The sequence below is a fragment of the Phyllopteryx taeniolatus genome, chromosome 2 (assembly GCF_024500385.1).
Source record: "Phyllopteryx taeniolatus isolate TA_2022b chromosome 2, UOR_Ptae_1.2, whole genome shotgun sequence".
In the NCBI taxonomy this organism is placed as follows: Eukaryota; Metazoa; Chordata; class Actinopteri; order Syngnathiformes; family Syngnathidae; genus Phyllopteryx; species Phyllopteryx taeniolatus.
Window position 1 is genome coordinate 23800672 of NC_084503.1, and position 25837 is coordinate 23826508.

Genomic DNA, 25837 nt, shown 5'->3' on the forward strand with positions numbered 1-25837 from the left:
CCAATTTGGGGTGTACCCCGCCTCTCGCCCAGAGTTAGCTGGGATCGTGAGGATAAGCGGTATGGAAAATGCATGAATGAATGAATGAAATTGTTTTACATCACTCAAATTTAGAATTCTTGTTTCCAGTTAAAGTTCAAGATAGATACTAAATGTTAATTCTAAATTTATAAGTAGATTCTCATTACACATATTGAAAACTGGGCCCAATATCACTCAAAATCAATAGCATTCTTGTTTGGAGCTAAATTTCTGGGGTAATGCCTTTAAATTGAATTTAGAGATGAAATAAAAATACACAAAATTATTACACTTATCAAACATTTAATCATTACAGCAATTAAAAATGAAATTGATTACATTTATTAGAAAATGGGTCTGGTAAGACTAAAAAATAACAGGGTTCCTGATTCGAGCGATGTCTTTAAATACAATTATTTAATTAATCAAATAAGTTATTAACATTGTATTTGATTAAATAAGTGCACATATTAAAAGTTAAAGAAATGAAAGTAACTTGAAAAGCCAGGCTGAGCAGCGGGACAACCGTAAACCTCAAGTCAGTTTGTAAACAAATATTAGTATTTGAATTCACTCAGCTTGGCAGTATGACATTTTTGTTTCCCAATTTGATGTTTTTCTTTGAAGGGAGTTTAATTTCCAGGCGTCTGTGCATCATAAAAATCTTTTTTTTTGGACACATGGAAGAACATCCTTCTGTCCACAGGTGTGTAAAACATTTAGATGCAACAGAGAGGATTCTTTTTGTCCAATTCACACATCTTTATAAGACAGGACAAAATGAAGGGAAAAAAAAGGATCTCATCTGATTGTTGTTGTTGTTGTTGTTTTTTTTTAAGACATTTTCTTAAAGAGAGAGAGTCACATTAATACAAAGAGCTATCATGGAATACCAGTACCTTAATATACCGCAGCTTTTATACCACATTTTTATATTCTGTAACATGAGTACATGGTCAGACGAAGCCAACATTTGCTTTGCTCGAGGAGGGGAGAAAAAGAAAAATATAAAGTGTTCCATTAGTTCAACCGTGAAAAGAAAGAACTTACCATGAAAGCGTTTTACCCTGCAAATGATCACAACCTGTGTCAGAATGTCTTTGATGGTCACCACAAGAGAATACACAAAAACCTTCTGAGGATGGATGCTGTCCCGCCATACTTGAAATATCTCACAACACTCGCTGTCCATGCCCTAAAAGTCCACAGGGAAACAACTGCAACACCAAATTTCAAGACTTGTTTTGTGAGGTTAGTCCACGTGAAATTGAATTCAAAGATGCACATAAGTCTCCATTGGGGCCATGGCGTAAGGAAAATGATAATGTGATTCATAGCATTAAGTCTTATGAAGTCGTACAATTACTAAACTTTTACGAGAATAAAGTTGTAACAGTTAAAGAAATCCCAAAAAGACACTTTTTTTCCCCGAAAATACGATGATAATAAAGTGATTACATTTTAAGAAAGTAGGGATTTTACGAGAATAAAGTACAAAATTAGGAACAGGGGATGCTTTAAAAAAAAAAAAAAGGTAATACAGTAGTACAGCGAACCCCCGCAATCTGCCGTATACAGAGACCGAGCCCTACCGCAAAAATCAGTGAATAACTGACTCAAAAAGGTTTGTAATTGTCTAGAGATGCCACAAGATGTTGGCAAAGCACTTTTAGACAGGCACTATTACACACATCTATAGCCTGACTGAATGACGCTCCTCCCCTCAGTTCAACAGTGGCGCAGCAAGATCCTACTAGATGGTGCCAATGAGACCTGGCTTTTACCTGCCATACAACAGCATGTGTTTCAGCAAATAATAGAGGATACTGAAAGAAGGAAGGAAAAGAGGCAGCGGAGGTCACGGTATTGCTATGAGTACACAATTGAGGGGGGAAAATCATAATGTAACCATAACGAAGTCGTGATATAAGAAAACAAGTCCTAATTTTACAAAAATGAAGTCAGGATACACCAAAGAAAAATTACACTATTAATTTAATGAGAATTAAGTCTCAAATTACCAGAAAGGGAGACCATTTTTATGAAAATACAGTAGTTGTCAAGAAAAAACAAAAAGCGTAATTTTAGATGAATAAAGTCTAACATTGTTAGAAAAAGCCTTCAGTGTTATGAGAATGAAACTGGAACAAACAGTGGGTACGGAAAGTTTTCAGACCCCCTTAAAATTTTCACTCTTTGTTATATTGAAGCCATTTGTTAAAATGATTTAAGATCATTTTTTTCCTCATTAATGTACACACAGCACACCATATTGACAGAAAAAAAACGTAATTGTTGACATTTTTGCTGATTCATTACGAAAGAAAAACTAAAATATCACACAGCCATAAGTATTCAGACCCTTTGCTGTTTGTGTAACTCGGGTGCTGTCCATTTCTTCTGGTCATCCTTAAAATGGTTCTACACCTTCATTGGAGTCCAACTGTGTTTGATTATACTGATTGGACTTGATGAGGAAAGCCACACCCCTATCTATATAAGACCTTACAGCTCACAGTGCATGTCAGAACAAATGAGAATCATGAGGTCAAAGAAATTGCCTGAACTGCTCAGAGACCGAATTGTGGCAAGGCACAGATCTGGCCAACGTTACAAAAAAAATTCTGCTGCACTTAAGGTTCCTAAGAGTACGGAGGCCACTCCATAATCCTGAAATGGAAGACGTCTGGGACGATCAGAACCCTTCCTAGAGCTGGCCGTCTGGCCAAACTAAGCAATCGGGGGAGAAGAGCCATGGTGAGAGAGGTAACGAAGAAGCCAAAGATCACTGTGGCTGAGCTTCAGGGATGCAGTCGGGAGATGGGAGAAAGTTCTAGAAAGTCAACCTTCACTGGAGCCCTCCACCAGTCTGGGCTTTATGGCAGAGTGCCCGACGGAAGCCTCTCCTCAGTCCAAGACGCATGAAAGCCCGCATGGAGTTTGCTAAAAAAAAACACCTGAAAGACTCCAAGATGGTGAGAAATAAGATTCTCTGGTCTGATGAGACCAAGATAGAAATTGTTGGCCTTAATTCTAAGTGGCATGTGTGGACAAAACCAGGCACTGCTCATCACCTGTCCAATACAGTGCCAACAGTGAAGCATGGTGGTGGCAGCATCATGCTGCGGGGGTGTTTTTCAGCTGCAGGGACAAGATGAATGCGGCCAAGTACAGGGATATCCTGGACGAAAGAAAACCTCGAGAGTGCTCAGGACCTCAGACTGGGCCGAAGGTTCACCTTCAAAAAAGACAATGACCTTAAGCACACAGCTAAAATACCGAAGGAGTGGCTTCAGAACAACTCCGTGACTCTTTTTGAATGGCCCAGACAGAGCCCCGACTTAAACCCAATTGAGCATCTCTGGAAAGACCTGAAAATGGCTGCCCACCAACCTTCACCATCCAACCTGACAGAACTGGAAAGGATCTGCAAGGAGGAAATGGCTGCAATATTAAATAGAGTGAAAATTTAAGGGGGTCTGAATACTTTCCATACCCACTGTAAGGGCAAAAAAGATGTAATATTCCCAAAAGCCATAATTTTTATGTGAAAGTAATTTTTTGAAATAAATAATATTGTGGAATAAAAATGTCTATTTATGAGACAAAGAAGTCCATAGTTTTATGAAAAAAAAGTTTGAAGAATAAATTGTAAACAATTTAAAGAGAAACTTTAGTTTTGAGAAAATTTTGGGGTGAAAAAAAATCATGATTGTCAAGAAAATATTACATTTTTAATAGCGTGAAATCAGTGTATTGCAAAATTCACTATTCGTGTTTGTTTATATGTGCGCTGTGATTGGTTGGTGACCAGTTCAGGGTGTACCCCGCCTCTCGCCCAAAGTTAGCTGGGATAGGGTCCAGCACGCCCGCGACCCTAGTGAGGAGAAGCGGTACAGAAAATGGATGGATGGATGGACTCCTCCATTATTTGCTGAGAAACTCACCTATTCGTTGTTTTTGTGCTGAGTTTTAGTTGCAGATTTTTGCTATTTGAAGCAGGGCTAGGTCCCTCTTCCCTGCCAATAGCAGAGGTTCACTGTATTAAGAAAAAAAGTTGCACTATTTATGGAAATACAGCTATTATTTTTATGGGAAAGTAATTTTTTCAAGCAGAATGTTGAATGAATGTTTCAAAATGTTTAAAGTATTACAAACGATGAAATTCGGTTTGTTCGATCATCAGCCAGAAGTGTTTTTAAGAGTTAACATACCTTGTCATGGACAGTTTTAAAATGACGAAATTACTGAAAAAAAAATAATACATTACATACATTTATTCTCCTAATGTGACCACCTACTTACCACTTTTGTTTTCGTCTTGGCCCTAATAAACATTTGACCTTATGTCTAAGTGGTTAGCTGAACTAAAGCGGGCATGTAAATGTAAATGAATCTGAGAAAATGATAAAAAATGCGTCACAATTTGCTACTCCCTGCTCGATGGATAAAGTACCTGCTTGAGGCACAAGAAGCTCTTTTTATCAGCTTGTCGTCACTCAAAAGGCCATGGGTGTGACGACAAGTGTAGCTCTCTGATAAAAGAGCACAGAAAAGAATTGTGAAGCATAAGCAACGTTTTTCTTGATGATGAGATGGTCGAGATAAAATACTGTTCGGTTGCAGACTGACATTTACGTGTTAGCGGAAAAAAGAAAAACACGCTCGGTTTGCACTGTAACATTTTCCCTCATCGGAAACAGGCTGAAGCAGCGACCTTGAAATAAAAAGGAAAAATATATATATCTTTCGGCTCGTCTGAAGTTCGCTAATTAAGCGCTAATCGGGTTTGTTGAGTCCCGGTGGAGCTTGCTGGCTAGCAGCCTCACGGGGGTGACTTAGGTAAGTTTGCAAGTGGCTAACTTCCTCTTCAAATTTTGGCAACAAACTTATAGTGGCGTGAAAAAGTATTGGATCCCTTCTCAAATTCTTAGATTTTTGCATACTTTCCCCACTTTAATGTTTAAGATCAAAACAAATATAAATATCAGACAAATATGAACCAAGTGAACTTAAAATGCTGTTTTTAAATGGTGATTTCATTTATTAAGGAAAACAAAATATTCAAAATATACCTGGCCCTGTGTGAAAAAGTAATGGCCCCCTAAACCTAATAAGTGCTTGGGCCATCCTCAGCAGCAACAACTGAAATCAAACGTTTTCTATAACTGGCAATGAGTCTTTCACATCTCTATCGAGACATTTGGTCTCACTCTTCCTTGCAGAATTGTTTGAATCCAGCAGAGACTGAGGGTTTTCAAGCATGAATGGCCTTTCTAAGGTAATGCCACTGCATTTCAATCAGATTTTAGTCTGGACTTTGACTAGGCCACTTATTAGTATTTTTTTAAGCCATTCAGAAGTTGACTTGGTGTGTTTTGGATCGTTATCCTGCTGCAGAACCCAAGTGGTGAGTTCACAAACTGATGGCTGAACATTCTCCTTCAGGATTTTCTGTTAAAGAGCTGAATTCATGGTTCCATCAATCATAGCAAGTTGTCCAGGTCCTGAAGGAGGAGCAACGCAGTCCAAGACCATCACACTACCACCACCATGTTTGACTGTTGGTATGATGTTCTTTTTCTGAAAAGTTGTGCTACATTTACACCAGATGTAACGAGACACACACCTTCTGAAAAGCTCAATTTTCATCTCGTCAGTGCATATAATATTCTCCCAAAAGTTTGGGAAATCATTCAGTTGTTTACTGAATTTTTTACAAAAGTAAGATGAGCCTTTATGTTCTGTTTGGTCAGCAGTGGTTTTTGCCTTGGAACTCTTGTCATTGATGCCATTTTTGCCCAGTCTCTTCCTTATTGTTGTGTCATGAGCACTGACCTTAACTGAGGCAAGGGAGGCCTGCAGTTCTTTAGAAGTTGTCTTGAGTTCCATTGTGGCCTCCTGGATGAGTCATTGCTTTTCTATGGGGTAATCTTTGTAGGTCGGCCACTCCTAGAAAGAGTCACCACCGTTCCATAATTTCTCCATTTGAGGTTAATGGCTCTCCCTATGGTTTGCTGGAATCCTAAAGCTTTAGAAATGGCTTTGTAACCCTTTCCAGACTGATAAGATGTCAATTCTTTATTTCTCGACTGTTCTGGAATTTCTGTGGATCGTGTCATTTTGTTGCAGCGTTTTTAGATATTTTGTCCGACTTGATTTCGTCAGACAGGTTGTGTTTTAGTGATTTCTTGATTGAACAGGTCTGGAGGTAATCAGGCTTGGGTGTGATCAGTGAAAATTAACCAAAAGTTGTGATTAGCCACGATTCATTCATGATCTAATACGGGGGCGGCATTACTTTTTCACACAGGGCCAGGTAAGTTTGTTTTTTTTTTTTCCTTAAAAATATGAAATCACCATTTAAAAACAGCATTTTAAGTTAAGTTGGGTTATATAGGTCTGATAGAAATTACAATTTGTTTGATAATGTTAAAGATTAAAGTGTGGAAACTATGCAAAAATCTAAGAATTTGAGAAAGGGGGCTATACTTTTACACTACTCTCAAAAACTTACCCATATTGGACTTTCGGGGGAGATGTCAAGACAAACCTAAAATGTACTAAAACCTTAACAGGTTAACTTAAGTAGACTTTCTGTAAACATTTGAATGCATACATCTAACTGGTCAATGTTTTATTTGATTTTGTACAACTTGATATTCTCTCACAAGGAGCACAAGAGCAACATTTGCAGCATTTGTTTTATTCTTAATTTTCAAGAACGTCCACTTCTACACCTTACTGTGATTCTTTCTGTCTCTCTGAATCTGTTGCAACCTGCTGATGTCACTTGAAATTTAAGGGCCACTCCCTTCTGAGACCATCCTGTTTGAAGCTCCCAATGGCAGGATATTGTTGATCAATTGTTAGGCGTCACCTTGGTGTCATGATGTCAAAATGTGAACAGCATGATGAAGAGGACTGTTTAAATTTTAATTCTAACTGAACCAGAAATGTAATGTAATATAATCTATGCAATCTCATGCTTCTTCGAGAACAGTAAATTGTGCAAAAAGTACTAAAACCAATTGGATGTACATTCAAAGGTTTAGAGAAACTAAGTTCGCTTGCAAAGATTATAGTGCAATTTAAGTTCATCCTAAAATTTCAAAAAGCACAATATCCCTAACCTTTTGTAGTGTAAATTCGGACCTTTTGCTCTGACTCCACAGCAGTAAGGCACAGCATGCAGCAGAAAGTTGAAAAGAAAAAGGGAAAATCTGCTTCCGTGGCATGAGCTCAGGCTAAATGTGCTTTCTAAGTGTGCTAGAGAGTGCTAGCATCGCTGTCGTGTCTCAATTTATTTGAAGAAATAGACGCATCCCTCAAATAGATGCCTCCCGTTTCCTCCCCTAAAACACTCCACCAAAGCCAGTTTCACCGTGCAGTATGAAATGTAGTAGCCATGTCTGTCATGAGTAATCCCGGAAAAAAAAAATCACGTTTGGCCATTTTCAGGGGTCCTTCAACAACTGGCTTGTCCTAGAGATTTTGAACGATTTCTACCAAATTTGAACTTCATATACTTCAGAGATGGGCGACGCTAAATTGTGAGGGATTTGATTTTTTGTTGTTGCTTGTGGGTGGAGTGTGGTAACTCGCAGTAAAACACGAAACTCTAATAAGTCCGCACCTAAGGTCAAAGCAAAAAACTAATAAAAAATAAACCCAAAAGCCAATTTGGTGGACATGTCTATCTCAAGTACACCCACAAAAAAGTCTCAAGAGGCTATGCTCAAAAAGACCCAGGAAGTCAGCACAATTTGGACGGAGTTTGGCTGTGAAGTTTCATGACACTTAACTCCAGTAACTCAGGTCCACATGGTCACATTTTGACCAAAGACCACAAGGTGGAGAGATTCAGAAGCACCCCCTGCTGGCAGAAATGTCTAGACGTATAGACAATAACTCCTGACGCTGCTGACGCTGTGATCGCTATTTGCATAAATTCACTGTTTATGCTTTAGCCTGTTTCCGAGCTCTTTTGAGGGGCTCCCTTGACAGTGGTGGCTTTCTTCTTGAACATGATAGCGAGCGCCTCGGCTAACTCCCGGCAAGAAAGAACATAAGCAAAGAAAGAAAATGTTGAATTATTAAAGGCCAAAATTTCCTCTGTGAGTTTCCTTGCAAGGGGGGAAAACACCTGACACTAAAAATAGCTAAGTTCTTACTCTAGTTAAAAAAAACCTGTTTTCCCCATCTATAAATGACAGCTCATTGGTGTGTGTGAACGAATGGGCCGCAGGAACGCTACAGTATATTCCAAGCGAGTGGAGTGGTGAGGCGTCGTGTCTTTGTTAGCCACCCGATCACAGTCAGAAAAGGAATGGAAAATAAAAGTTGGCAAAAAATAAGTTAACATAACTTTTGACACGTAGAACTTTACAATATGTACATTCTCTTTTTTGTTTTTTTTCCTTTTTAAATTAAAATAGATTTGTCTGTTTGTCTGATTGGTCCTCTCCTCCTCCTGCCGCCGGTGCATGTTAACCGCATCCCATTCCAGCCAATCAGAGTGCAAAGTAAGGCTTCCATCCTTTTTAAAAGTCTAAACAGTTTTGGTCGGCGGCATCTCGGGCAGGGCGGGGGGTGCCCTGTCGGGAGCTCGACAAGAGAAGAAATAAATATAAAATATACGTAACATTTCGATATATATTCATAAAACCAAATACCAAGGGGGATTCTAACTCTTCTTATCAAACTGTGGCCCTTTTTTGTCGTCAATCTCAAATACTTGTGTTTTCAAGGGAAAAAGAAATATCTTCAAACCTGTACAGCAAGTAAACAAAATGTAAAAGTGCGTATTTTTTGTTGTTGTTGTTTTTTTTGTTTTTTTAATGTTTTATCCACTATATCCAAAAGTGTTGCAGGCACTTAAGTCCTTCCCAAACATTGTAGGTGGTTTTCCTCAACAGTGGTGCAGGGGGTCAGTTTGGCTATTCCTGTACTGGATCGGTCTCTAGCCCAGGATGTCTAGATAGACGGGCGTGGCCTTCCCCATGGCGAACAGGACCTTCTGGATGTCCTTGATGTTCAGTCGCTGCTGCGGCTCCCGCTGCCAGCAGCCTAGCATGATGTCGTAAACCTCCTTGGGGCAAATGCGGGGCCGGTCCAGCACACGGCCCTGCGTGATGCAGTCGATGACCTGTGGGCGGAGTAGACACATTAGTGGGGGGTGGGGGAATCGTAAATTGAATGAATCGTATTGTACTGAAACGCAGTTGGAATGATTTGCACCATACTGTAATTGGAGCGAATGATTGCAAACAATTGCAAATGTTTATATTTGTAATTGGAGTGTATCGTATCATATCAGGCGTACCTTTATATACAGTGGGTACGGAAAGTATTCAGACCCTCTTCAATTTTTCACTCTTTGTTATATTCCAGCCATTTTCTAAAATCATTTAAGTTCATTTTTTTCCTCAATAATGTATACACAGCACCCCATACTGAGAGAAACAAAACGGAATTGTTGACGAGTGTATCCAAGTTTTGCACATTTATTAAAAAAGAAAAACTGAAATATCACACAACCATAAGTATTTAGACTCTTTGCTCAGTATTTAGTAGAAGCACCCTTTTGAGCTAATACAGCCACGAGTCTTTTTGGGAATGATGCAACAAGTTTTTCGCACCCGGATTTGGGGATCCTCTGCCATTCCTCCTTGCAGATCCGCTCCTGTTCGTTCAGGTTGGATGGTTAACGTTGGTGGACAGTCATTTTCAGGTCTCTACAGGGATGCTCAATTGGGTTTAAGTCAGGGCTCTGGCTGGGCCATTCAAGAACAGTCACAGAGTTGTTCTGAAGCCACGCCTTCGTTATTTTAGCTGTGTGCTTAGTGTCATGGTCTTGTTAGAAGGTGAACCTTCAGCACAGTCTGAGGTCCTGAGCATTCTGGAAAAGGTTTTTGTCCAGGATATCCCTGTACTTGGCCGCATTCATCTTTCCTTCGATTGCAACCAGTCGTCCTGTCCCTGCTGCTGAAAAACACCCCCACAGCACGATGCTGCCACCATCATGCTTCACTGTTGCGACTGTATTGGATAGGTGATGAGCAGTGCCTGTTTTCTCCACACATAACACTTAGAATTAAGGCCAACAATTTCTATCTTGGTCTCATCAGACCAGAGAATCTTATTTCTCACCATCTTGGAGGTGTTTTTTTTAGCAAACTCCATGCGGGCTTTCATGTGTCTTGCCTGAGGAGAGGCTTCCGTCGGGCACTCTGCCATAAAGCCCAGACTGGTGGAGGGCTCCAGTGAAGGTTGACTTTCTAGAACTTTCTCCCATCTCCCGACTGCATCCCTGAAGCTCAGCCACAGTGATCTTTGGATTATTCTTTACCTCTCTCACCAAGGCTCTTCTCCCCTGATTGCTCAGTTTGGCCGGACGGCCAGCTCTAGGAAGGGTTCAAACGTCTTTCATTTAAGGATTATGGAGGCCACTGTGCTCTTAGGAACCTTAAGTGCAGCAGAATTATTTTTGTAACCTTGGCCAGATCTGTGCATTGCCACAATTTTGTCTCTGAGCTCTTCAGGCAGTTCCTTTGAACTCATGATTCTCATTTGCTCTGACATGCACTTTGAGCTGTAAGGTCTTATATAGACAGGTGTGTGGCTTTCCTAATCAAGTCCAATCAGTATAATCAAACACAGTTGGACTCTAATGAAGGTGTAGAACCATCTCAAGGATGATCAGAAGAAATGGACAGCACCCGATTTAAATAGCAAAGTGTCACAGCAAAGGGTCTGAATACTTATGGCTGTGTGATATTTCAGGTTTTCTTTTTTAATAAATCTGCAAAAATTGCAACAATTTTGTTTTTTCTTTCATTATGGGGTGCTGTGTGTATATTAATGAGGAAAACAATGAAATTAAATGATTTTAGCCAATGGCTGCAATATAACAAAGAGTGAAAAAATTAAGGGGCTGAATACTTTCCGTACCCACTGTAAATCATAATTTTAATGAATTAATTTGGCATCATAATCTTAATAACAGAAATGTAGAGGAAAAATTGTAACTGGAGTCATTTATAATTACTACTAACTACTCAATCACCCCCTCCTTGAGCTGTCACCTTATCGTGGTGGAGGGGTTTTTGTGTCCCAATGATCCTAGGAGCTAAGTTGTCTGGGGCTTTATGCCCCTGGCAGGGTCACCCATGGCAAACAGGTCCTAGGTGAGGAACCAGAAAAATCACAGCTCCAAAAACCCCTATTTTGAGCTGGGCGGTGACCAAAGGCGGGGACCTTGGCGATCCGATGCCTGGGTACAGAAGCAGGCTCCAGGGACGTGGAATGTCACCTATCTGGCAGGGAAGGAGCCCGAGCTGGAGTGCGAGGTCGAGAAGTTCCGACTAGATATAGTCGGACTCGCCTCCATACACGGCTTGGGCTCTGGTACCAGTCCTCTCGAGAGGGGTTGGACTCTCTTCCGCCCTGGAGTTGCCCACGGTGAGAGGCGCCGAGCAGTAGTGGGTATACTTATTGTCCCCCGGCTCGGCGCCTGTACATTGGGGTTCACCCCAGTGGACGAGAGGGTAGCCTTCCTCCGCCTTTGGGTGGGGGGACAGGTCCTGACTGTTGTGACTATGCACCAAAGAGCAGTTCAGAGTACCCACCCTATTTGGAGTCCTTGGAGGGGGTGCTGGAGAGCACTCCTGCTGGGGACTCCATCGGACAATGACAGTGAGACTTGGAGGTGCGTGATTGGGAGGAACGGCCTCCCCCGGTCAGAACCCGAGTGGTGTTCTGTCATTGAAATCCTGTGTTCACCACGGATTGTCCATAACGAACACCAGGTTCAAGCATAAGGGTGTACACATGTCTTGGACACTATGGTGAAGAGAGGGGCGGAGCTGTCAACTGATCACCACCTGGTGGTGTGTTGGCTCCGATGTGGGGAAGATGCCAGTCCAACCTGGCAGGCCCTAATGTATTGTGAGGGTCTGCAGGGAACGTCTGTCAGAATCCCGTCAGAAGGAGTTTCAACTCCCACCTCCGGGAGAACTTCACCCACATCTCGGGAAAGGCGGGGGACATTGAGTCCGAGTGGACCATGTTCCGCGACTCTATTGCCGAGGCGGCCGACTGGACCTGTGGCCGTGAGGTAGTCTGTGCCTGTCGTGGCGGCAATCCCCGAACACGTTGGTGGACACCAGTGGCGGGGATGCCGTCAAGCTGAAGAAGGAGTCCTATCAGGCTTTTTTGGCCTGTGGGACTCCTTAGGCAGCTGATAGGTACCGGCTGGCCAAGTGGAATGCGGCTTTGGTGGTTGCTGAGGCAAGAGGGGTTCGGTGAGGGCATGGAGAACGATTTCCGAACGGCTTCGAGGAAATTCTGGTCCACCAGCCGGCGTCTCAGGACTGTGTATAGTGGGGATGGGGCACTGCTGACCTCGACTCGGGACGTTGTGGGGCTGTCCTGGTTGACACGCCTCTGCAACATCGCGTGGACAGTGCCTCTGGATTGGCAGACTGGGATGGTGGTGGGTGTGTTCCAACTACAGAGGGCTCACACTCCTCAGCCTTCCTGGTAAGGTCTATTCAGGGGTGCTGGAGAGGAGCGTCTGTCGGGAAGTCGAATCTCAGATTCGGGAGGATCAGTGTGGTTTTCGTCTTGGCCGTAGAACAGTGGACCACCTCTCCACCCTCTGCAGGGTCCTCGAGGATGGGAGTTTGCCCAACCAGCCTACGTGTTTTGTGGACTTCGAGAAGGCGTTCGAGCGCGTCCCTCGGGGAGTCCTGTGGGGGGTGCTTCGGGTGCATGGGGTGCCGAACCCGCTGATATGGGCTGTTCGGTCCCTGTACAACCAGTGTCAGAGTTTGGTCCGCATTGCCGGCAGTAAGTCGGACTCATTTCCGGTGAGGGTTGGATTCCGCCAAGGCTGCCCTTTGTCACAGATTCTATTCCTAACTTTTATGGACAGAATTTCTAGGCGCAGCCGAGGCGTAGAGGGGCTCTGTCCGGTTTGGTGGCCTTAGTATTGCATCTCTGCTTTTTGTAGATGATGTGGTTCTGTTGGCTTCATCAAGCCGTGATCTCCGACTCTCACTGGAGCGGTTCGCAGCCGAGTGTGAAGCGGCTGGGATGAGAATCAGCACCTCCAAATCTGAGACCATGGTCCTCAGTCGGAAAAGGGTGGAGTGCCCTCTCCGGGTGAGATTCTGCCCTAAGTGGAGGAATTCAAGTATCTTGTGGTCTTGTTCATAAGTGAGGGAAGAATGGAACGGGAGATCGGCAGGCGGAACGGTGCAGTGTCTGCAGAGATGCCGAAAGGCGAAGCTCTTGATTTACGATCTACGTTCCTACCCTCACCTATGGTCACGAGTTGTGGGCTCATGACCGAAAGAACAAGATCCCGGATACAAGCAACCGAAATGAGTTTCCTCTGCAGGGTGTCCGGGCTCTCCCTTAGAGATAGGGTGAGAAGCTCGGTCATCTGGGAGGGACTCAGAGTAGAACCGCTGCTCCTCCACATTGAGAGGAGCCAGATGAGGTGGCTTGGCATCTGTTTAGGATGCCTCATGGACGCCTCCCTGTTGAGGTGTTCTGGGCATGTCCCACCGGGAGGAGACCCCGGGGACGACCCAGGACACGCTGGAGAGATTATGTCTCTCGGCTGGCTTGGGAACGCCTCGGGATCCCCTGGGAAGAGCTGCAGGAAGCGGCTGGGAATAGGGAAGTCTGGGCTTCCCTGCTGAGGCTGCTGCCCCAATGACCTGACCTCGGATAATCAGAGGAAAATGGATGGATGGATGCATGCTCAATCACAATTGATATGATTTGCCTCACATCATAGTTGGAGTGAATCGTACTGTATCTCGTTTCAGGTTTCTTGTTTTTTTTATGTCGCAAAGTCACACCGAGGCATCCCAATGCACTTAACAATATTAGAAACAAGAACACAGAGATACATCAACATCAGTATACTGGTAATTGGACACATCAGGAGTATCTTTATTTAAATCATCATTGTAATACGTTTGGCATTGTAATTGAACATTATGAGTGTGGGGAAAAAATTGTAACTGCGTGAATTGTACAGTACCGTATCACATCATAATTGGAGGGAATCCGATTGCATCTATTCGTAATTTGAGTGTATCGAATCAGGAGTTGCATCACATAAATAATATTCTAGTGAATCATTTGGCATAGCAAACTGAACACTCGGAGTTTGGGGAAAACAAATTTAATAGTAGCTAATTGTATCACACCGATAAGCAATTGAAATGATTTGCATTTGCAAAATTTGAGTGAATCGGATTGTATAAATTTGTAATTCAGGGGTGTCAAACAAATTTTTAGTCGAGGGCCACATCGTAGTTATGGTTTCCCTCGGGGGGGGGGGGGGGGGGGGGGGGGCATTAAACCCTATGAACCTGTGAACCCATAATAAAAGTATGCTTGCCTCATATTATTACATGTACAGAAAACAAGAAATTGATGGATAACTAGTTTTGAAATTACAAGCCAGTAAAAAAAGGTTTGTTCAACTATTATTCAGTTTATTTTAAAACAGGAATTGGTAACACAAAAATGGTTGCAATATCTCAACGTTAATAAGTGAAAAAAAATTTCAATTTGGGTATTTTACCAACAAACATGAAATTGATGCGGCGGCACGGTGGAACGTCTGCCTCACAGTTCTGAGGAGCGGGGTTCAATCCCCGGCACCGCCTGTGTGGAGTTTGCATGTTCTCCCCGTGCCTGCGTGGGTTTTCTCCGGGCACTCCGGTTTCCTCCCACATCCCAAAAACATGTATTAATTGGGGACTCTAAATTGCCCACAGGTGTGACTGTGAGTGCGAATGGTCGTTTGTTCGTATGTGCCCTGCGATTGGCTGGCAACCAGTTCAGGGTGTACCCCGCCTCCTGCCCGATGACAGCTGGGATAGGCTCCAGCACGCCCGCGACCCTAGTGAGGAGAAGCGGCTCAGAAAATGGATGGATGGATGGATGAAATTGATGCACATGATTTGCTTTTCCGGACCACATAAAATAATGTGGCGGGCCTTGAGTTTGACACCAGCGTTGTAATTAAAGTGTATCATATCAGGAGTAGTTTTATCTATCCATCCATCCATCCATTTTCCGTACTGCTTACGGTATCCTCACTAGGGTCACAGGCGTGCTGGAGCCTATCCCAGCTAACTGTGGCCGAGAGGCAGGGTACAGCTTGAACTGGTTGCCAGCCGATCGCAGGGCACTTCTAAACAACCAACCATTCGCACTCGCAGTCACACCTACGGGCAATTCAGAGTATTTGATTAACCTACCGTGCATATTTTTGGAATGTGGGAGGAAACCGGAGTACCCGGAGAAAACCCAAGTGGGCACGGAGTGAATATGCAAACTCCCCACGGGCGTGGCCGGATTTAATACCGGGTCCTCAGAACCGTGAGGCAGATGTGCTAACCAGTTTTCCACCATGCCGCCAAGTCGCTTTATATGAATCATAATTCTCATGAATCATTTGGCATTGCAAATTGAAAATTAAATGCTCTATCTTCATAGACTGCGGAACGTGCACATCTTGATATTCATGCCTGCGCGTGTTTGCCTATTTGGCAGAGCCATCTGCGCAGCAAGGTTGTGTCCTTTGGCTTCCGCTCGGACGGAGCATGTGCCATTTTGGTTACTGAGGGCTCTATTCTCAGTGATATATTTTCATTTTTGTGCAAGACCAAGACTCGCTGTGCATTGGCAGACTTGCCAAGGTGGGCGGTGTCAGCGCAGCAACGGTGTGCCCTTGGAGATGCGCTAGGCGGAGTGAGACCTTGTTGCCAGAAAGTCCATCCAAATTTAGGCCTGCTCATACCACGTTTAAGTTGTGGCACAAGGGCTGTAACGTGAATTGAATGAAATTGCATCTTAAGTGGAGTTAGTCATATCATATCACGTAGTGACTTATGTCACATTCTAAATGAAATCAATCATATGGATTTAAGTGAATCATACTGCATTGTAATTGAAGTGAATCAGATTGCATCATAACTGGAGAAAATTGTATCATAACTGGAGTATTGCGTTGTTAATAGCTTAATCTGTTTTGTATGGTTGTGAGTAGACTTCACACGATCAGAATTTTTGGGGCCGATCAGGGAGTTTAAAAAAAAATGATAACCAATCACCGATCCGATCACATGATGGAGGAATGTGTCTATTTAAATGACCTGTTCATTTACTGCATATACTTGTGTACTTAATTGCTCAAAAAATAGATAATGTATCTTTGTTCATCTATTTATGCCAGTGAGGCATAGTGACAGATGAATGAATGGTCTTCTATTCGATGGCAGGAAGTAAATACAGTAATTAATGTATCCACTTTTTGTGACATTTTTGTTTGTTGGTGTGCCGTGAGATTTTTCAATTGTAAAATATGTTCCTTGGCTCCATTAAGGTTGGAAATCACTGCTATAGTCAGGTCATGTATTGTAATCAGTCAGGTCAAACCAACATTACAACGTGCTACCTTACTGTAATTAAATTACTTTATTTTTAATTAATTTACTTCACCCACACCGAAACTTTAGAGCATGATTCGACAGAACGGCGGCATGTTTACGTCCAACCGTTCGTAGTACCACTAGCTTGCTAGGCTACATAACGTTTTTGTTGGCTGCTTGCGAGCCGTATCGTATTAAAAGTACGTGAACATACCTGAAGCAAGCCTTAAACGAACGTCCTCTCCTGACCACCAACACACGTTTTTCCCCATTTTGTTCTTACCAACACACGGCGCGATCCATTATCGTTGTCGTCGCCATGGTAACGAGTGTATCCGGTCGCGTTTGCGTTGACACGATGAAGCCCAGTGATCGGAAAAAACGGGATGCGGTTGTATCGGAATACAAGATTTTACTGCAGTAGTCTGACATAGTGCAATCGTGAAAGAGCAAATTTGTATTGTAGTCTGATCCGTGCATTATGTCTTGTCTGTTTCACACCGCGGACATGTTTTTTTTTCTAAATAACTTTATTGGCCGTCAGATATTTACAGGACTACGCCAAAAGACACGCGACAAGGCTAAAAATAAACTAGCTTTTGGATTCAAATATACTGTGCACGATGGCGACGCGGAGTAAATGTCTATTGCGGAGCGATCGGATCGGCGAATTATGACATAAAAGCCGATCAGCATAAAATGCTAATTATCGGCCGATACTGATAAGGCCGATAAAATCGGTGTAAAGTCTAGTTGTGAGTGTATCACATTGGTCCGCAGTAACGGAGATACACAAAGGAGACTGATTGCTTTGCTTGTCATGACAAAAAAATAAAAGGTAATGTTTTGCTAAAACATTACATTACTCACGGTGGTCGACACTTGGTACATTTAAACAAAGTCATGGTGATTGTCTCCTGTTTTGACAAACACAAAGTGGATCTATATTAAAAATTGAAAAGGAGCGGCGCAAACTGCAAGGGTGTCTACTTAAGACCACGCTAACAGTATGACTGATTGTTGCCATTGTTGGACTTAATACTCCAATTACCCATGTGCCTAATTGTTGTTTTGACACTCAGACTTTGCTTCGCCGGACCTTTCCAAGCAACATGCTCGCCGATTGTCTCCATTTCAAGCTGGAATGTGAGTTTTTCTTTCGGGTGGGTAATTACCAAACCACCGTCGCTGCCACTGGGGGAAGAGCGGATGCTGTAACACACACACACATATACTACGGTGTTGCTTTCACACACAGCTAATGGCGGCGTAAAAACACAACTTATTCAATAATTTGTTCCAATTTGAAGAGGCATTTTAGAGGTACAACAACTGTGTGTTAATGAACAGAACACAGCAGACTGAAACGCAATACCAAATTATTAGCATTATTATTATTATTGCTTTTATAATTTTTTTTTGTGATGCCACACAATAGGGTATGATTGATGGCAAAGAGGCAAAATGTGTTGCACCACGAAAATAGAAATTAAGATTTTAAGATTGGTATGTTTTGCTTTCTCTTTATTACAGATTTTTGTGTCAAAGGTTTGAATCCATGCAACTCCTCTCCCCACGTGCAACATCATCTTAGCCCTCAGCTACGATATCCACGAAAATAAAATTAAGAGTTTAAGATTGGTATGTTTTGCTTTTTGTTTATTACAGATTTTTGTGTCAAAGGTTTGACTGGTTAAGAGCGTCAGCCTCACAGTTCTGAGGACCTGGGTTCAATCCCCGGCCCCGCCTGTGTGGAGTTTGCATGTTCTCCCCGTGCCTGCGTGGGTTTTCTCCGGGCACTCCGGTTTCCTCCCACATCCCAAAAACATGCATTAATTGGAGACTCTAAATTGCCCGTAGGCATGACTGTGAGTGCGAATGGTTGTTTGTTTCTATGTGCCCTGCGATTGGCTGGCAACCAGTTCAGGGTGTACCCCGCCTCCTGCCCGATGATAGCTGGGATAGGCTCCAGCACGCCCGCGACCCTAGTGAGGAGAAGCGGCTCAGAAAATGGATGGATGGATGGATGGTTTGAATCTATGCAACTCCACGTACATCATCATCTTAGACCTCAGCTACGTTGTATGATTTCATTCAAAATCTATTGGGTGCTGTCTTGTGTGAGCAACATTTACAATTAACATAATTAATGATCATACATTAAGCCGCTAGTCTGTACATTTTATCTGAAATATTCAGACATCTTGGACTCATTAGATTCAAAATCAATAGGGTGCTTCAATGTATATAACTATAATAATAGGTCCCTTGCAGCTTTTGCTGCTTGGGCCCTAATAATAATAATAATAATAATAATAATAATAACAATAATCTCTGCGAGTGAATAAAATCTAATCAAGGATGACTTAACAAGAAAGAAATCTTGAAAATGCAAGCAATGGGCCCTTGCATCCTCTTTTTATGGCAAATTGTCAAAATTTGACTTCATGCTCCATCTGCAAAGCTTCACAATTCGGCTCCGCTTCTTTGCCTAGGATACTTGTTTAATTTAATTCGGGTGAATTCCCAAGTAGGAGTCTGTCAAAGTACAACCCGTTCTATTTCCCCCCAAAATGGCAGCTTCAAACCAAAATGGGGCATCTGTTCAATTCTGGACATGTGTTGTTGAGACCTTTCTGTGTCAATCAGAGATTTCCTGTGTCGGGAATGATTTTTCTTCTATATTTCCAGCGGGCTTTGCTGAGTCAGTTTTGGGGGGGTCATTTTGGGGATCCTTAAAATATATACGGTTTCATCAGGATACACACGTTGCTGAAAACTGGTGAGTTTTTGAGGCCCTCAAACTATACAACAGAATTCATGACACAGGTGGTGGGACACAAGGGTAGTAAACGGGATGACTGGCTTAGGCCTGTGATTTCTAACCAGTGCTTGTGGCACATTAGTGTGCTGTGAAAAATCAATTTTCACTTAAGTGGTATGAAATGATTATTTACTACAAATAATGTATTTGTAATAAATTAATGTATAGTGACAGGTAGAGCAATGAAATGCTGGACCACTGAATGCCAGAAGGTACAATTAACCTGTGTATCCACCTGTTGCCAACAGAATAAAGCTTTGTGTTTAACTCAACAAGCTTCGATTTCAAAATGGTGTAAGTAAATTTGTGAGATGGGACCATCATTATTTGAGAATACTTTTTGTCACATGTTTTTGTGTGGTGTGCCGAGCTTTTATAAAGTGTAATTGAACAAGCTGAGAGTCACAACAACAACTGCAGCAACAGCAAATGGAACCTTCTTGTTGGTTGTGTTTTTTTCTTGTTTCCCAAAAACATTCAAATATGGCTCGGGCAATTATGCTATTAGGCTAATGATTGTGTTTAACTGTTTGTCCATTTCAAAAAATTGAAAATCTCTCCTTTTTTCAGTCTTCTCAAGCAGTAGTGTGTCTGAAGCTTGCTCATACTGTCACTCAAAATTTTCCTTGTCATACAAAGCCAAAAATCAACAAATTGACAGCTCGCATTTCGTAAGTCAAAGGACCACTGTATGTGCCTTGGCTTAATAAAGCTTGTGGAAACACCAGCTCAGACCAAGGAGAAATTAAATGAAAATGAATAGCAAAACAAACAAACAAAAGACTGCTTACCTCGTTGTTGCCCAGCTGAAACCAAGGCTGCTTGCCATAGGTGAAGATCTCCCACAGAATGACACCGAAGCTCCACACGTCACTCTCCGTGGAGAACTTCCTGTACATGATGCTCTCGGGAGGCATCCAGCGTATAGGTAGCATGGTGTGTCCTCCGACCTGATTAGAACAGAAGTAGTTTATAATCCACACCAATACACAACACACAAAGACACATACACACAAAAACCCAGGAGAATATTCAGTCATCAATGCAACTCCCGGGCGTCAGGGGATTATGTGTCCTTGCGTGTAAGTGATACCGTGGGTTTAACATATCATGACTGTTGTCTGCCGCCATCGCCGCTGCATGGCAAAGAATCGTCTGCCATGTGTTCCATTACACATTTGTGAAATACTTTAGACTAGGGTATTAAACATCACCTTCGTTGGCAGAGGCGAGAACCTTCGGTAAGCTCGACAAAGAAGTCTTCTAATCACTTCATAGATAGTACTGCTAAATAGCCGCTGCTTGTGTTCATGCAAATGTTTAGTCTGTTTACAGCCACACTGTATAGGCTACGCATGTATTCATATAGCTGGGAAAGCTACTGCACGTGGAATCTCTTTAAATGGCTTCAAAGGCAGCCTAATAAGCAATTAAGTCACTTTAAATCCTCCGACACTGGGTATTAATGCAGCGAACAATCAATCCATTCCATTCATTATCCATCATTACATTAATCCATGAGTCCATTCATCTATCCACTCCTACACCTGTCCATCTGTCCATTAACGTATCTGTCTGTTGATGCCTTCATCCATTCATCTCCTGATCAAATTCAGCATCCATATGTGCTTTTGGCTCATCCATCCATCCAGCCAACCATTTGTCTATCCATCTGAACATTAGGCGTTATGCCGGCGTTATGTCGAATCATGCTCTAAAGTTTCGGTGTGGGTGAAGCAATTTAATTACAGTATGTTAGCACCCATTATTTCTGTCATGTTGTAATGTTGGTTTTACCTGACTGATTAAAATACATGACCTGAATAGAGAATACTTTTGAAGATACTCAGTATACAGTACACAAGTATATACAGTAAATGAACAATTTAAATATAACACATAACATTGAAATAGACACATTGCTCCATCTTGCGATCGGTTATCAGTTTTTTAAACTCCCAAATATCCTGATCGTGTAAAGCCTACTGAACATCCATGCATTTGTATGTTAATCTATTCATCTATATATGCCCATCATCCATCCATCCATCCATCCATCTCTGTACCGCTTATCCTCACTAGGGTCGCGGGCGCGCTGGAGCCTATCCCAGCAGACTCTGGGGGAGAGGAGGGGTACACCCTGAACTGGTCGCCAGCCAATCGCAGCCATCCTTACATCTGTCCTTCAATGTATCTATCATCCATGCATTTGTCTATTCATCTACCCATCCAAACATCCATTAATTTATCTTTTACATCCATTCATCCATCTGTTCAGCCATCCATGAATCTGTCCTGCCATGAATCAACACATCTTTCCAACCATTTGTCTGTCTATCCCTTTTATTCATGTCCATCTGTCAGACTATCCATCTTTTTTTCTGCCTCTTCATCCATAGATCTGTCCATCTATCTCTCCATCCACCCATCTGGACATCTCTGAATCTTTCCATCCATCTGCCTATCTATCCAAACAACCATGCAATCTGTCTGGCTGTACAATTATTCATCCATACATGGATCTGCCTGACCATCATTTGGCTCATCTGTCCATCTATTTCTTGTTCTGCCTTTTTATTCATGAATATGTCCATCCATTAATGTATCTTTTTCATTCATTCATCTTTCTGTCCAGCCATCCATCCACACCTGTTCATCCATTTTTCTATCTGTGCCTTTTATTCATCCATCTGTCTAACCATCCATTCGCACATCTGTCAATCCATTTGTACTTCTGACCACCCATCCATTTACAGTGGATACGGAAAGTATTCGGAGCCCCTTAAAATTTTCACTCTTTGTTATATTGCAGCCATTTGCTAAAATCATTTAAGTTCATTTTTTTACTCAATGTACACACAGCACCCCATATTGACAGAAAAAAAATAATTGTTGAAATGTTTGCAGATTTATTAAAAAGAAAAACTGAAATATCACACAGCCATAAGTATTCAGACCCTTTGTTGTTTTTGTAACTCTGGTGCCGTCCATTTCTTCTGATTATCCTTGAGATGGTTGTACACCTTCATTGGAGTCCAGCTGTGATGATTATAGTGATTGGTCTTGATTAGGAAAGCCACACACCTGTCTATATAAGACCTTACAGCTCACAGTGCATGTCAGAGCAAATGAGAATCACAAGGTCAAAGGAACTGCCTGAAGAGCTCAGACACAGAATTGTGACAAGGCACAAATCTGGCCAAGGTTACAAAAAAGTTTCTGCTGCACTTAAGGTTCCTAAGAGCACTGTGGCCTCCATAATCCTGAAATGGAAGCCATTTGGGATGACCAGAACCCTTCCTAGAGCTGGCCGTCCGGCCAAACTGAGCAATCAGGGGAGAAGAGCCTTGGTGAGAGAGGTAAAGAAGAATCCAAAGATCACTGTGGCTGAGCTCCAGAGATGCGGTCGGGAGATGGGAGAAAGTTCGAGAAAGTCAACCATCATTGCAGCCCGACATCAGTCGGTGCTCTATGGCATAGTGGCCCGGCGGAAGCGTCTCCTCAGTGCAAGACACATGAAAGCTCGCATGGAGTTTGCTAAGAAACACCTGAAGGACTCCAAGATGGTGAGAAATAAGATTCACTGCTCATCACCTATCCAATACAGTCCCAACAGTGTTAATGGTGGCAGCATCGTGCTGTGGGGGTGTTTTTCAGCAGCAGGGACAGGACGACTGGTTGCAATCAAAGCAAAGATGAATTTGGCCAAGTACAGGGATATACTGGACGAAAACCTTCTCCAGAGTGCTCAGGACCTCAGACTGGGCCGAAGGTTCCCCTTCCAACAAGACAATGACACTAAGCACACAGCTAATATAATGAAGGGGTGGCTTCAGAACAACTCCGTGACTGTTTTTGAATGGCCCAGCCAGAGCCCTGACTTAAACCCAATTAAGCATCTCTGGAGAGACCTGAAAATGGCTGTCCACCAATGTTAACCATCCAACCTGACAGAACAGGAGAGGATCTGCAAGGAGGAATGGCAGAGGATCCCCAAATCCAGGTGTGAAAAAAACCATCATTCCCAAAAAGACTCATGGCTGTATTAGCTCAAAAGGGTGCTTCTACTAAATACTGAGCAAAGGGTCTGAATACTTATGGCTGTGTGATATTTCAGTTTTTCTTTTTTAATAAATCTTAAAACAATTTCAACAATTCCGTTTTTTTTTTTTCTTCTGTCTATATGGGGCGCTGTGTGTACATTAATGAGGAAAAAAATAACTTAAATGATTTTAGAAAAGGCGGCACGGTGGCCGACTGGTTAGAGCGTCAGCCTCACAGTTCTGAGGTGCGGGGTTCAATCCCCGGCCCCGCCTGTGTGGAGTTTGCATGTTCTCCCCCTGCCTGCGTGGGTTTTCTCCGCGCACTCCGGTTTCCTCCCACATCCCAAAAACATGCATTAATTGGAGACTCTAAATTGCCCGTAGGCATGACTGTGAGTGCAAATGGTTGTTTGTTTCTATGTGCCCTGCGATTGGCTGGCAACCAGTTCAGGGTGTACCCCGCCTCCTGACCGATGACAGCTGGGATGGGCTCCAGCACGCCCGCGACCCTAGTGAGGAGAAGCGGCTCAGAAAATGGATGGATGGATGGATGGATGGATTTTAGAAAATGGCTGCAATATAACAAAGAGTGAAAATTTAGGGGGGTCTGAATAATTATCGTACCCACTGGAAGTATTTTATCTTTGCAATCATCAGTCCAAAACCTCCTAATACCTACTTCTGCTTATGTATGTTAAGTAAATGTTCAAATTGGCTTTAGATCTATAAAGGCTCTGTATGAACCCATCAACCTGCTGCACTGGTACCAGGCAAATCAAAAGTGCAAGGCAGAGAAAGGATGTGCACGCTGTGATCTCCGTTTAATGGCTTCAAAGGCAGCCGAACATGAAATGAAGTCTATGTCGCTGTAAATCCTCCACGGTTGGATATTAATCCATCAAACAATCATCCATTCATCATTTCGCCTCTCAGCTTCCATTTGCAGGCACAGGTTTTAAAATCTATTTCCCTCTCTCGTGCATGCGTGCTGCTGCTTTCATCACAGCGGCGATGAGCTGGACAAGACGGATGTGGCAGAGTGGTGTAGCATTGCGCGTTTCAGCTCGACACGCTAAGACAATATTAATCACGGAGATCACTGAGATTATGGCGGGGTCTCGTACCAGGGGGGTCAAATTACACTATTGACATATATAAATAACACACGGCTGCGGCGTCAAAGATACCAGTGGAGGAACAATTTCTCCTTGCTGTTAGTACACGCTGATTTAGCGCAGTGCTTTGGTTCCACCCTGAAGAGGATTGTTGGACGGTATAAAAGATTCCAATCAATGGAGGTCGTGAGTTCAGTATTTTGTTGCATCTGCCGCCTTGCTCACTTTGCAATCCGAGCTTGCAGAATTTATGTTATGACCATAACCCCTCTCAAAGTTACTTGGCTCTACTACAAAGTGTTTTGAAATGATAGCCCTATAGTATGGACAGAAAGTCAAGACAGCCAATCTGTTGTTGTTTGTGAAATGATGCCACACACAATGCTAAAGCACACCAAGCCTTTAACTAAAAGCTCAAGCCATGGTACATTAATCCATTCATCAATCTATCCCTTTGATTCATCCGACTGTCTAGATGTCCAGCCATGCACCTCTTAATCCATTCGTCAATCTACCCATTCATCAATGCAATTGTGTATCTATCAATCCACATACCCACAGATCTATCCATCCACCCATCCATGCGTCAATCTATCTGACCATCCGGTCATCATCAATTATCTATGTTTTCCATTCATGAGTCTGTCTGGCCATCCATCAGTCCAACAATCTGTTAAACTGTCTATCCATCCATTTTTCCATGCTCCTCTCCATTTGTCATTCATTCTTTGCATTCCTCTGTTTGTCTGGACATCCATCCATACAGTACATACAGTACATTTGTTTATTTGTCCACACATTTGTCTGTCGGCCCATCCATCCATTAATCTAACTATTCCTGCATTTTTTATTTCCATCTGTCTGTCTAACCCTCTCTCCTTCCATCCACGAATGCGTCCTTTCATCTATTGTATGTTCATGCATCCACACATGCACTTGTATGGTTTGAAGTTCACCCATTTATTTTTTCATCCATCCATCTCTCCATCCACCCAAGCATCTATCCATCCACCCATCTGTTCATCTATATATTCCTTCCACTCATCCATCAATCCATCATCTATCTGTCAGTCATCTGTTCATCCATTTACCTATCAATTACTTCTTTTATCCTTCTGTCCAGCCATCTATCTATCCATCCACCCACCCACTGTGCTGCGCACCCGTGTATCCATGCACCTGTCCATCTATTTGTCCATCCATCATCCATCCACTCAAGTGTATCTCAGCCGTTCTTCCATTAATTCATCAACTAATCTGTCCATCCATGTATCAATCTATTCTCACTTCAAATATATACAAAAACAACTCCAATTTGTATTCCAAGTGACATCTTCTGCACAAGGTAAACATTGCAGTCTTTACTAATTG

The 25837-nt window shown here is 42.6% G+C and overlaps 1 protein-coding gene across 4 annotated transcripts in view; it reads right to left on the reverse strand.

Annotated features, from left to right (window-relative positions):
• Positions 1-304: 304 nt before the first annotated feature.
• Positions 305-25837, reverse strand: part of ntrk3b (neurotrophic tyrosine kinase, receptor, type 3b) — a 356045-nt gene continuing 330512 nt past the window's right edge. For all 4 annotated transcript variants that reach the window (XM_061765463.1, XM_061765464.1, XM_061765466.1 and 1 more), the window contains 2 exons: positions 20100-20258; positions 305-9169 (listed from right to left, as the gene is read on the reverse strand). In XM_061765463.1, coding sequence (XP_061621447.1) covers positions 8984-9169; positions 20100-20258 — 345 coding nt within the window. In that variant the 3' untranslated portion in view covers positions 305-8983. The remainder of the gene's footprint in view (positions 9170-20099; positions 20259-25837) is intronic.